The sequence below is a fragment of the Lycorma delicatula genome, chromosome 4 (assembly GCF_047948215.1).
Source record: "Lycorma delicatula isolate Av1 chromosome 4, ASM4794821v1, whole genome shotgun sequence".
Taxonomy (NCBI): Eukaryota; Metazoa; Arthropoda; class Insecta; order Hemiptera; family Fulgoridae; genus Lycorma; species Lycorma delicatula.
The window spans coordinates 64416064-64429778 of NC_134458.1; the positions used below are offsets into that span (position 1 = coordinate 64416064).

Here is a 13715-nt window from a genome sequence, read left to right on the forward strand (position 1 = left end):
TAATAGTTAAAATTAGTTATTTGAGTTAAAAGCTTATTTCTCAAATTCAATACTGATCTTTTACATTCATACCAAACTCTTTTGAAATATTTTAAATTTACATTATATAGATGAGTGCACCCAGAAATAGATAAGTAGGGAGTTCTTTTGAAAGTCTCAGCATGTACTAGTATTTTATTTATTTTTTTATTTCCAAAGGTAAAGCAACATTTTTTAAAATATATATAATGAGGTTAACCAGATAATAATTTTCAAGAAATTCCCTCTATATTCAGGTTCCAAATGTCTCAATACACTCTCTCTTCAGAAGTGAATTTGAGCAAGATGGCCTGTACCGACTAATTTTATTTATATAAGGCTTTCTTCAGGAAATGATGTTCTGGTGGAGGGTTTGTCTTATGTTAAGCTACATTTTCTACAGTTTATTCATCTTCAATCACTAAGCAACCACTTTCCACAAAACACCTAATGTTAACTGATTTTAACCACAAACAAAACAAATTTCTTTGGAAGTATAAGAGTCAAGAAAGCATTTGATAATTATATTTATACATTTATTTAACAAAAAAACTGTGAAAAGCTGAAACAAGATTTCATTTATACTTCAATTGCCTTAAATTATCTTAAATTATAACACATCTGGAAAAGAGAAATTAATGAATAAACCAGTTTTCATTGTTATTTTTATTTAATATAAACCCAAAATAACTTTAAATTGTATAAACTAACAGAATTCACAGTTTTAATCTATTTTATTAATTAAACATGAACCTTCCATGGCTTCTGCATTACCTCTAAACTCCATGGTGTTAAAGGTTTATACTGTCTCGGTTCACTCAGTATGATGCCTTCTTCTTGTATTTTTTTTAAAAATGCTGAAACCTAAAACAAAGAAGAAAATCATGATTAATAATTATTAAGAAAAAAATACATATTTTCTCAATAATAGAAATTAATTATAAACAATAAAATATTATGGAAGAACGTGACTAAGTGGAAAATTAAATCGAGCACAATTCCTTCATCAAACGATAACTCATTGTTAAAAACTTTGTTGAAATAAAAATTGATCTTTTTATAAAATTAGCGAAACAAAAGGCTTTAAATGCAGACCTATATATAAAAACAGTTCTTATAACAACCATATAAAAAATAAAAATTATTTTTTTAAATGTTACTAAACTTACCTTTACTCCAGCATTTTTTAATTCTTCATCAATAATCATACAGTAAATTCCGCTTTCAAAACATCTATGCGCTAATACAAGAGCTACATTAATGAACGATGATGTATCATAGGCTCTGAAATAAAACAAAAACTAGATTAAATAAATACAAACTTTACTTAACATGAAGGTTAAAACATGAATATTAATAAAATGGCTGCATTTTTTATTAATAGCAGGTATAGAATGAGGTTACTACCTCTGATGTTAGTTCGATCCTTTATTGTTATATTACATCAACCCATTCACACAACCCAAAAAGCCAGCCAAAATTATACACTACATCTCCTATCTTTTACTATTTATGCTATGCAAGAGACTAACACCATCTTACTCAATTTTCCCTTTTTGAAATCATATCATACATCAATTAAACCATGCTTATTTAAACAACTCATTAATTCATTCACCACAATCTTTTGAGAAATTTAATTTTAACCACCTCCATCACAACCACAATTACAAGTATTTTGTTTTACAATATTAAGTGCTGTTCTTTAAAATGTCTCATTTAAAAAGTAACTATTTCCAAACAGGCTTCAAAACGTTTCCCTCTTCCAATCTTTTATATTAATTTTATCATCTCTTCTTATGAATTTTTCATTTATATTTTCAAGTCGCCATGTATCACCATGTATGATCAACATGTTAATTAGTCTGGAAAAATTGATGACAATATGGAGTTACCCAGCTTAAAAAATATATATACAGAGGATTATTTAATCCTGACTTTGGCAATATGTAAATTGCTAGCTTTCTTCAATAATTTTATTTTTAAAAAAATTACAAATAATAAGTTTAAAACATGATAGGGAATGTACACAAATTATTTTGCTACATAAGAAAGAATAAGCTGTTAAAATAAAAAAACATTTGAGGGATATATTCTCACCTTAATGACATGGTTTTTTTTATCATAGAATCAATTTTTCCAGGTATGTTCCAACATCAATTCTTTTATAGAAGACAATATTTTTAAACTGTGAGAAAAAGTTTAAAAACACATTACTTGTCAAATGTCTACTGTCGCTTAAAAGTTTTTTACTATTCAGGGAATTTCACTGATTTACATATTACCAAATAAAAATTATTCATGATATATTGTTTAACAAAATCATATATACTTAAATACATATATAATGTAAGATGGTTTTATCTTACCCTATTTGAAAATTGCTTAAAAGTGTTTTGAAACACTTTTATGTCAACTGTTGGCCTGTCTAATATCACTGGCCCAGCATGGTGTTTATGTATGACAATAGTATAATACTTATATCCATCCATACATATTATGTATGTATGTATGTATGTATATATGTATATATATAAAATTATATATATATATATATATATATATATATAAAATACTTATAAAATTTTTTAGAGTAAGTTAATATCATCTTGCACATTTATGTATTAAAGAAACTGATTGAATATATTTTATCAACATATGTTTGAGGAAAAAACAGAATATATTATATAAAATAAGGGCCAATAAGTTATAAATAGCGACTGGCAGCACTGATTGGTTCAACATCCATCACAAATCTACTGTGAAACAGTTTCTAAACTGCATCATTCCATTCAAAACCAATGACAGGGAATGCTGAGACAGGAAATGTTCTTTTTCATGATAATGCATGTCCACACATGGCGGCTGCAAGCACAACAGAAAAATCCAAATGAAGAATTTTTATAATTCCCCTTAAAGTCCTGATCTTGTGATCAATGACTACTACTATCTCTTCCAGCACCTCAAAAACTGGCTTGCATCTCAATGATTTGAGGAAAGTGAAGTTGTTGAAAATTAGGTGCAAAAGTGACTACAATCCCAGGCGGCATAATTTTATGCAGTGAGTTTGAAGAAGGTTGTTTCATGATATCAAAAGTGTTTGGAATGAAATTGTGTTTATGTAGAAAAATAAAGTAGATATGTAAGTGTTTGAAACCATTTTTTTTTACAGTTCTCATTTTGTTATCGATTGGCTTTTACTTTTAAACCTCATATATATATATATATATATATTAGCTAATCATATAATATAATATTTTTTCAGCCACTCCACAAAGTACAGAATTAAAGAATCTTACCTTTACCTTTATTTTTTTTGCTCATTATAGCACTTTCAGGAATAAGCCTACCTTCAGTAATGTTTTTTTTACATTTTTTCTTTTTTACATTTACACTTTAAAATAAAATATAATACATTAAAATCTATAGACCATATATTTGCTCAGTCAATAATTTTTTTTGTTTTTTTTTAATTTAAAATGTAATAAATATTTAAAATTGTCTTATAACATGTTACTTGTATGTTAATACAGAACTGTACTGCTGTATTAACATACAGTACTATATGTAGAATCTACTATAAAATACAGTACTGCTGTCCTGTAGAGTACAGTACTATATTAACAAAGAGATAAAATGTTATAAGAAAATTTAAAATATTAATGTTTTAAATTTAAAAAAAAAATTACTGACAAGCAAATATTTATTCTATAGATTTTAATGTATTATATTTATTTTAATGTGTAAATGTAAAAAATGAGAAAAAAATTTAAAGAAAACATTACTAAAGATGGGCTTATGCCTGAAAGTGCTATAATGAGCAAAAAAAAAGTAAAGGTAAAAATGTTCTTTAATTCTGTATTTTGGGAAGTGCCTGAAAAAATATTATATTATATGATTAGCTAAAATTTACATACAGAGGAGACATGGACTACAGAAAGTTTAATTTAAATAAATATATATATATGTATATATATATATATATATATATATACAGACAGCCAAAACTGTGTATACAATCAGACCTCTAAATAAAGCAGCGTTTCAATTTTCAAGCATAAGAATTTTGGACTTTTTCTTAACTGCAGTAATAAGCCCTTGTTGAGGACTTTTCAATGATATGTCATAAATGGTACTTATTTTCATTGGTTCCACAGTCATGGCCAAATAAAATTTTAATTAATGGCATATTTGGATTTTACAAGGCAAAGGCACATCAGTTCGAATCCGACTTCATATACATATATATATTTTTTAACTTTTTTTTAAATTTAAATATACAGATTTATTAATAATAATTATTAACCTGATTGTAAAAAAAAATTAATAATAAATAACAGTACAAAAATAACATGAAAAAAGAAATCAGAAGTTATTAGTGAAATAAAATTTTACATACCTTTCATTTTAACTCAAAAATTTTTATAATCAGAGGTTAATAATTATTAATAAATCAATATATTTAAATTTTAAAAAAAAAGTTAAAAAAAATATATGTATATGAAGTTGGATTCGAACTAATGTGTGCATGGTTCCAGATCTGACACATTCTCACTTGCACCACATATCTACTTAAGTGATGTGAAAAAAATTGATATATAACCTAATATAAAATGCTAAGGAAATTTTTATGACCATTTTTCTGTGTAACTGTCCACTTTATTAAAGAATTGGAGATCATATCTCAAGCTTTCAAATAAAACAAGTTTGAATGCAGTGCAGCAAAAAATATCTATATGTATTTTAATACGCGTAAAAGGAAGTCATCTGGTGTCCAGATCAGATTTTTATTTATTGCAATTATGTAAACTGCATAATACAAAGCAAACATAAATTTGGAATTATGGAAAATAACCAACTGTAAAAGAAAACTACAATTTTAAAACTGAAATCAGATTAAAAAATTAGAAATATTTTACACATGCTCATTTAAATCTAAAGAGACAATATTACATTTGAACAAAATCAGTTTAAAAAATATATTTTAGTTAAATACTGCAGTCGCTGCCACCAACAGTGATAAAGATATGTGTATTGAACAATAACATTTCACTCTTTAATTTATCTACTGAAAGAAACGCTAATACTTTTTATAATTCTAATGTTCTGTTTATTTTTAAATTATGTCTCTGATAGTGAATCCGCCAAAAAAATGTTAAGTATTTGTTATTATCTAGTATTAACATCTTAATAATTATATTTTATTTTATTTAATATGCTATTATTTAACTTTAAAATAGTAATACATGAATAAACATAAAAAAAGCAGTACATTACACAATATATGTGTTGTTCAAAACACACAAATGAACATATGATAATAAATCAGTGCTCTATAATAGTCAAATGCAAACGGCAACATCAACTATCATAAATGCTTGACAAACTGTATCGGTCTATCACTGATCTTAATGTCTAATGTACCTTTACTACTTTCTCACTAATTAAAATATTTTATAAATTTCACCCATCAATACAACTTGTCAAGTGATATTTTACACAAATATTTATAATAATATAAAAATTAATAACATTACTTGTTATATAAAAAAAAAAATCTGAATACATATTTTAAAACTAAAAATGCTACTAGAATGCTATTGTTTATCAGTCATTCTCCTAAAAGCATTAAAGACAGCCTAGCTACCAGACTGAAACCTATACAAACATAATAAACAAGCAAGCACAGATCCTACAACACAAGAAATATCAGTTAATTTGATATCATTTGCAAAGTATTATTACAAACTTATATTCCTTTCAAAATGAAGTTGACTGAAAAGTGAGGTCGGTGAGCCAGTGATAAAGCAGATTCAAATATTCAGACATGTTCAGCTAAATATTCAAATTAATATTAAAATAAGGAGCATGAAGATGGTGAACAAAGCAATTGGTGTTTCATGAATCAGTCTTTTCAATTTTAGTTTGCTGTTGTATTTTATTTTGATTGTTGTTTCTCAGTCTTTTTCAGTTGCAAGGTTTGCTTTAAAAAAAGGTCAAATAAGATGTTTCTACAATAAACTTAACCATTAGTATCATGAAGATTGCATTAATATTAAGAGTAAATATGTAAATGCTTCAGGGAACCAAATGGCGAGTAGATAAAAGCTTCCTTTGATGACAGGCTGCACAAAGAATAAAGATAAGACTATAGTTTTTCTTAAAAATAGATTGTTAACAGTAAATAAGAAATTTAATAAAATAATGGAATGAAATGTAGTTTTAAAAACTAAAATAAAACTAAGAAATAGAACGTACAGCTGTTTGTAGAGAAACCAAATTGCTTGGAAATTCCTCATTTGACCCAAACATAGAACAATTAAAACTTCACATTATAAAGTTGTGCTTCTAAAAGATATAAATATAATCAGAAAAAAAGATAAATCAAGCAACATACGGCAAAAGGACCACTGCAATGGATCAAAATTGGAAATTCCAAAACAGGAGAAAACTGGCATACCATTGCAAGAAAATGCAGCATTCAAAGAATTTTTTAAGCATCATATACAACTGTTAAAAAGTAATATTGTCTCTTCTAATTCTCACACATCAGATGAAAACAAAAACCACACTTTTAGAAAGAATGATAAAAGTAAATGAACCGAGATGAAGTATTGTTGCGTGAAAAATAATCTACTTTAATTTATATATTTTTTTTTATATTATATTTTTCCCCCCGAATGAGTGCTAAGAGTATAAAGCATAATCTCTCACAAAATGAGGATACAGTAATTTTCCACTTCATACTATCTGCGTCAGCCCTTTTTATGGCTGTGATGCATGTAAACTGCACCTTAAATTCAAGCAACAAAAGTCACAGTAGTTTTTTTTTTTAAAGTAATGTTGTTCATTACATAGTCAGCCCCTAAGGTAAACAATGAAAGTATCTCTCATATACCAACTGTATCTTATCGAGCTTAGTGTGCAGATACACAAAAGTATACTCTGCTCAGCAAGTATGAAGAAGGCAATCGAAAAACACTACACATATATTGTATGTGTGTGTGTGTGTGTGTGTGTGTGTGTATGTTATGATTTATAAATTAAATGAATAGCAGATAAATTAATATACAACATAATGGAGATTATAATTATTTTTAAGTTATGGAATTTTAAAATGAATTATGATTGATCTAATAAGCTAGTAACTGCTTTCTTTATTGTAATATTTAACATGTTTGTAATAAACATGGGAAAAAAATACTTTGATTTAAACAAAAGGTCAAATCAACTGCAAAAAATGTTCTTTATTATTTTTAGTTCTTGTGTTATAACTATTTCTACAATTTAGCTTTATATATTAACTGCAAAATACAAGTTTACCATAAAATTTAACAAAAACAATAAAAAGTTTTCTGAAAAATTATCAACTCTCAGCAATAGTTTACTTCTACTCTAATGTAATATTATAAAAATGTCTGACAGGTAGAAGAGTACAAAAATGAGAAAGATACTACCGATATAAATGCCTTCCAATCCCAAATTCACTTGAGGATGCACTAACTACAACATTACCCGTGTAATGAATGACACTTCCAGCAACGTATCTATTTTTTCTGCTGATCTGTAATCTAAGAAACACAATACAATATTAAAAATAAAAAAGGACACAGTATGAACAGTGTTTTATATATACATATATAAAATAAAGATCACATTAATTAGATTCTTCCATACGGAATGATTTTTTGAAAATAATACCTCAATAAAGTGGTGACACAACTTATGTTCATGTCCTCTCTGAACCACATCAGAACATCAATGTAGAATTGTCCATCTATTTACAGTCTGATCTTGTGAAAGAAATTCTTTGTACGTAATGCCTTCAGAATCTCAGATTCTTTTTACACTATTTCATTTCAAAGTCATAGCCACAAATTTATGATTCATCACCAGTAATGATGCTGGAGGTAAAATTTGGATTAATTTCAAACAAAAGCTACTGTGACAGAATTGACAGACCAACACCATATGAAAAATTTACAATATCACAAACATTGTAGGTTATTCTCCTTTTTCCCTGCAGGATGGCTTCATGCACTTTTGCTAAATTTGGAGAAATTTTTTCGATTAAAAGATGGCCATACACTTATCATTAACTGAATTTTGTCTGTTTTTTAAATGTTTGTACTAATAATATATTTGTCTGGCTTAAAACAAACTTACCAAATTCTTGCTTAATCATCCATTCAATTTCTGCTACAGTGTCCTAAATTTTGAAGCAGAATTTGTTGCCAATTCATTATTCTTTAATACCATTAATTTTCATTTCATTGTAGAACTCCAAAATGACACAAACAATCTGACAATGACAATCACAAAAAAACAAAAGGCACAGATATACACCACATTACATCAATTTGCCAACTGACTAACAAGAAGTTATACCTTGGATTGTATAATACTACACAGCTGTAATAAGACACATTTAAATTTTGTGTTAACTTTTAGATAGCATGTAACAAGAAAACTAGGATACACCTTCTGCTCATTTAATAAATTTGCTACTGGTCTAAAAAATTTAATATTTTTAAAGGAATGTAATGTGCAATGGATTTTTTTTTAAATGGTCTGTAAAATGAAAATCAAAACATTAATTATTTGGAAATTTCCTGTTCATCTCATTATTATTACTCACAACTGATTTAGAAGTGTTCGTGCAATATGTATGTGTGAAACAATATACACTACCAACAACATAGCAGTAAAAAATAACAAAAAAACTCACTTGTGCCAAAATTCCCTTCCAGCTTTATCAAGGTGATAGCCAGTAGGCTTTCTAGCAATATTTAACCTTTCAAGATTACGAGGATTGCGATTATTAATAAATGGTTTAATGTCTATATTCAGAGTTTGTTCAACTGCCTTATTAGATGACTTCCTTATAAATGTGCTAAATGAGTTATGAAGCAGTCCTATTTTAATTTTTATACTGCTTCCCAACATTTTGAATAGTATTTAGTGAATCTGTTATAAAAAAAAAAAAAAACACAAAAAAAGATGTATAATTAGTTTAGTAAAACAAAACTTAAACTGAATAATCCAATCCAATCATACATAGAAAACAAGTGTCACTCTTTACAACTGTTATTACCATAACATATCACCATGTAAATTATGAGTTTACAACCAAATTGTTGGGAATCAAATTATAGTCAAAGATTTTATCATAACATTTGCTGGGCCAAAATAATATTACAAAGAATTTCAGAATCAGACAGATTATGATTACTAGGTAATGTTTACTTAATATATATATATATATATATATACACACACACACATTGTATTATTTTAATTTTGGCTCATGTAGAAATATCACTGTTCACATGAGCCATCTTTAAACTGTTACATAGAAATACCTGAAACAGGATTGTCAATATAAAGAATAGAAATTAAATTTACTTACTGATTCAAGCATAAAAAAAATATGATTGAATAAAAATTATTTAACTTTCTGTATTGCAAAATAAATTTGTGAAGTAAAGGAAGAAATGGTAAAAAAGAAGGTTTCATTAATATATCACCAGAAGGAAATATTACAGAACTGATATCATTTCATTATTCAGAAAGTTTGATAGTTTGGAATAGAGGCTTTACAGAAGCAAAATATCTATGGTGAAACTATTCCAAAAGATGAAAGGATTATTGGTAGTAAGAAGGATCTCATTTCAAATGAGGAAGAAGTTTGCCAAATGCATTTTACACAGAGGGCATTACATGGATCTGAATGGAAAACTATCAGAAGAATGAAGAGACAGTTTTGTTTAAATGTGGCTGTAGAGAAGTGTAAAGTGAAATGAACAAGCTGAGAATTAGACAGTACTTGCATATTGTGACAATATGCAAGAGGAAAACAACTTAGTTGACCTATATCCTAAGTAGAAATTATCTATACTGAAAAATCATTAAAGGAAAAGTGTAAGAAATGAGGGGAAAAGAATTGGGATGCTTAACGATACTAAGAAGGGAAAAACGACAGAGAAACCAAGGAAGTCACTGAGGGCCAAGAAAAATAGTCAACCTGAAAAGAAGAGAAAGAAAGAAAATCTATTTGCTGTATGTTCTCAGTTTTTAAGATCATACTGTTTTTGTATTTTATGTCTTATTTTTACATCTTTTATGTTTTATTATTTTAGTCATTTGTTTTTGTTTTTTAAAACTCATTAAAGAATCTGAAAATTAAACTTACCTTAACATTAAGTAATCCTTATTAATCTTAGTTAATCTTAATATCTGAACAGTAACTTATATTCAACAGAATGGAATTTGGAAAACTGATATCACCTTTAATTTTTTATTGTCAGTATTAAAATCCTTTTTTAATTGTTTTAAGAAATAAGAAAATGTAACTTAAATGGAATTTATAAGCTAAAGAATGATCGCTGCCATAAACTCACAACAAAACAACAATCACACTACCATAAAAGCATATTTTTTTTTTATTGATAATAAAAAAGTGAATAAAACAATACTTTTGGTTATATAAACAACATCTTGGGTAAAATTCTGATAACAACTAATAAAAGAACAGAATAATTTTGGGTTCTCATCCTTATTTCATTTAAAAGAAAATTCTTTTTAAAAGAAGTAGTTATATGGATATTATAATTAGATATCTTCCAAATCAATCCCACAATATAACAGCACACAATTGATAATCCTAGTAAAACTATGATGTTATAAAAAGTAAAAAGACTGTATTAAAAACACACATATCTTTGCATTAAACTTATTCAGCATTTCAGTTAAGTATTAATGTAAACATAAATACATTCACTCATGTTTTCATATTGTTGATATTTATTAAATTTACATTACCATTGATAGGTAGAAGAAACAAATTTAATCTGCGAAATCAGGAATATCAGGAAAATCAAAATAATATGAACTTCAAACAAAAATGTACAGATTTAAAATGATAAGTCGCCAGTTCATATTATATTCTAACAAATTTATTAATATTTTAAAATACATTAAAATAACAGTAACGATACAAACATAATGTGAAACATCGCATCATACTCACGTAGAATAGAAAAATGTATTTTTAACGAAAAAAGTATTTAAATGTGTAAAAAAACTTATCAGTTCAGACACATCTTGCTTAATAATCTCAAACATTTACCTTAACTTTAGTCACAAATCAATCTACCAATAAAATTTCACTTAACCTAAACGGACTGTTCCTAACATTTCACAGCTGTTCATATCACGGGAAGTCAAGCAGGGTGGCCAACTAGTAAAATTCCTGTAATCCTAGATTGTGGAAACTATTAGTAGGGAAGTAAGTTTTGAGAATAAATTAAAATAATGCAGATATATTTCACAATAACTTTAAATAATTTAAAAACTGAGAATAATAAAAAATGAAAAAAGTTAGTTAACCTAATAATAATAAATATAAAAAAGTAAATACAAGTATGACAACCCGTAAATATAATTAAAACCCAAGTGTAGAATCCTTGTTAAAAGTAATTTAAAATCATGATCTATATTTTATATTCACTCTTTGCAAGATGTCTAATAGGGACAGGGACCAGACACTTGAGTTCTATGATCTGTTCAGATAGGATCATTCATTGAACTAAGTTCATCATCACTGTTTACTGAAAAATCTTTTATTTCCCTGTTCATTCCATTATAACTAAAATAAAAGGCCAGTTGATACAATACACTAAAAGTGGTTTGTCTAATTCTTTAATAAAAAACAAAAAGGAAAAACAATGAAGAACAGTTTACAAAAACAATATAAAATCCATAAATACTTTGCCCTCATAATGGTTCACAGTCTTTGGCTTTATGAAAAACAACATTTCATTTAGGTTTGTAACTGTAAAACCTTGCTGCTGATGATCAATATATTTATTCAATGAATCATACAGGAAGCTGTGAACAACTTTCTCAAAAATTTTTGAAGCTACATTTAAAACAGAGCCAGGTGTATATTAGAAATTATATGGAAACTGCTTCTCATGGGAATAGATGTAATATTAAATTCCAGGTTTGAGGGAGCAAACATTCCAGTTAACTCCTGGCACATTAAAATCATTCATTATCACAATCACAATTGTTCCCAATCTAATTTTTGATGAGTAATTGATTAAAATATCCTGTCAGTATCTCAGGAAAGTGTCAGTGCTGAAATAATGGCTACCAACTAGTAGGTAATTACCATTGTTCATCCGCATCTCAGCCCCAAACACATTCCATAGAAGTTCTAAATCATTCCTCCAGAAGATTGTATTTTCTTACCAACTGCAACAAGGGAACTCTCTCTCCACGAGTTTTATCCAGTATTGTGTAGTTCCTATCAGCCCTAAAAATTATCCAACTATCAGTAGAGTAAATTGGTGCTCGAATGGTGCCATGAAAAGATGTCTCTGTAATAACCAAAATTCCCTTAGGCCAGACCTCCAAGGCCTTCTTTAATCTTCCTATATTACAATAATATGGAAAGAGCTATGTCCTTCTTTCTTAGTTTTAAACTTAGTGCAAACAATATCTTTAATGTGTCGCGTCTTTTAGTAACCTTTCTGTATCAAGAGTCTCAGTACTGTCTTTAAACTTCAGAAATAGAGCCTTCTTTATAGGTTTGACAAGATTTAAGTTAACTACAATACTGCCCAGTACAATTTTCTTCTTTTCACTAGTTTCCCAAGGTGACCCAGCAGGCCCGCCTTGGGATGACCCCATTAGAGGCAAGAGATACATGAAGTCCAAGTTCCAGCCACTGGGTTGGAGCTGCTGTGAACGGCATAGCTGGGCATGGTGTGGCTCCATCCTGGTGGTTAGAGGCGGGCACCTTCCAGAGCCAAGTTTATGCTTAAATTCAGATCCGGACCCAGGAGGGGAGTCTGGTGAGAAGAAAGGTTTAGTCAATAGGGTGCAGGCATACATATGCACTCTTAGTAATATCTTGCAGAACCTGTTAGCAAGCCTGACACTCTGCTCATAAATGGGGTTCCTCCGACTCATTGAGGAAAAAAAAAATTAATCATATTAATCAAATAACAAAAAAAAAATATAGTCCTGTAGGACTATGGCACTCAAAGAGAGAGAACAGTCATCTTAGCTTTAATATTTAATCACATAATCTCAATTTTATATATATTCGTAACTAATCATTTTAATGTGTTAATTATTTTTAATAATTTAGTTCAACCTTAATATTTGTAAAACAGATATGAGTTAAGTATCAGGTGTTCACTTTTTTCAAGCATCATCATTGATGGGATTATCAAGAAAGGAAATGGAAATAAAAACACAGCTAAAACAATGGTGTTTGCAGATGAAGTGTGATTTGGAGAAGAAAAGAGGTACAAAACAGAGTTGATAAGTGAGATAATATCTTAAAAATATGATAAAATGAAAGCATTAAATTACTCTTTTTTAAATAAATTTTAAAACAAATTTATAAAATATTTTCAATATTTAATCATTTTTAAGTGTTATCATGTTTTATCACACTGTTCAAAAGAAATATGTCAGTGAAGATTATGGATTATGAACAGATGAAGAAAATGTATGAAATTAAACTGTGCAACTCAGTGAAATTACTGGAGCTGGTAGAGTGGTTTTATATATCAAGATTGATGGATGTTTATAGAAGGGCAAAAAAAAATGAAATAGATAAAACAATTTTTGAGTAATTCACAGTTTGATATTAATGAAAATGTAATTAGAAAAGATCAGTA

General features: G+C 27.8%; 1 protein-coding gene across 4 annotated transcripts; it reads right to left on the reverse strand.

The window, feature by feature from the left end:
- Positions 1–666: 666 nt before the first annotated feature.
- Positions 667–11240, reverse strand: LOC142323476 (large ribosomal subunit protein uL18m-like). Of its 4 annotated transcripts, none has more exons than XM_075363166.1 (5): positions 11147–11234; positions 8747–8985; positions 7476–7589; positions 1188–1302; positions 667–882 (listed from the first exon to the last, which is right to left on the reverse strand). In XM_075363166.1, exons 2-5 carry the CDS (start codon positions 8962–8964, stop codon positions 760–762), a joined length of 570 nt encoding a protein of 189 aa, XP_075219281.1. In that variant the 5' UTR covers positions 8965–8985; positions 11147–11234; the 3' UTR covers positions 667–759. The 4 variants fall into 4 exon arrangements, with proteins under 4 accessions (XP_075219281.1, XP_075219280.1, XP_075219282.1 ...); XM_075363165.1 differs by having other exon boundaries at positions 11048–11206; XM_075363167.1 differs by lacking the exon at positions 11147–11234 and adding an exon at positions 10840–10991.
- Positions 11241–13715: the final 2475 nt, after the last annotated feature.

Bases quoted from the DNA above. Each gene is read 5' to 3' on its own strand.
- LOC142323476 (XM_075363166.1), bottom strand. From the start codon at position 8,964: ATGTTGGGAAGCAGTATAAAAATTAAAATAGGACTGCTTCATAACTCA. The intron at 7,590-8,746 runs GTGAGTTTTTTT...TGTGTTTCTTAG, and splicing joins GGAAGGGAATTTTGGCACAA to ATTACAGATCAGCAGAAAAA. The intron at 883-1,187 runs GTAAGTTTAGTA...TCTTTGTTTTAG, and splicing joins TAAAAAATGCTGGAGTAAAG to GTTTCAGCATTTTTAAAAAA.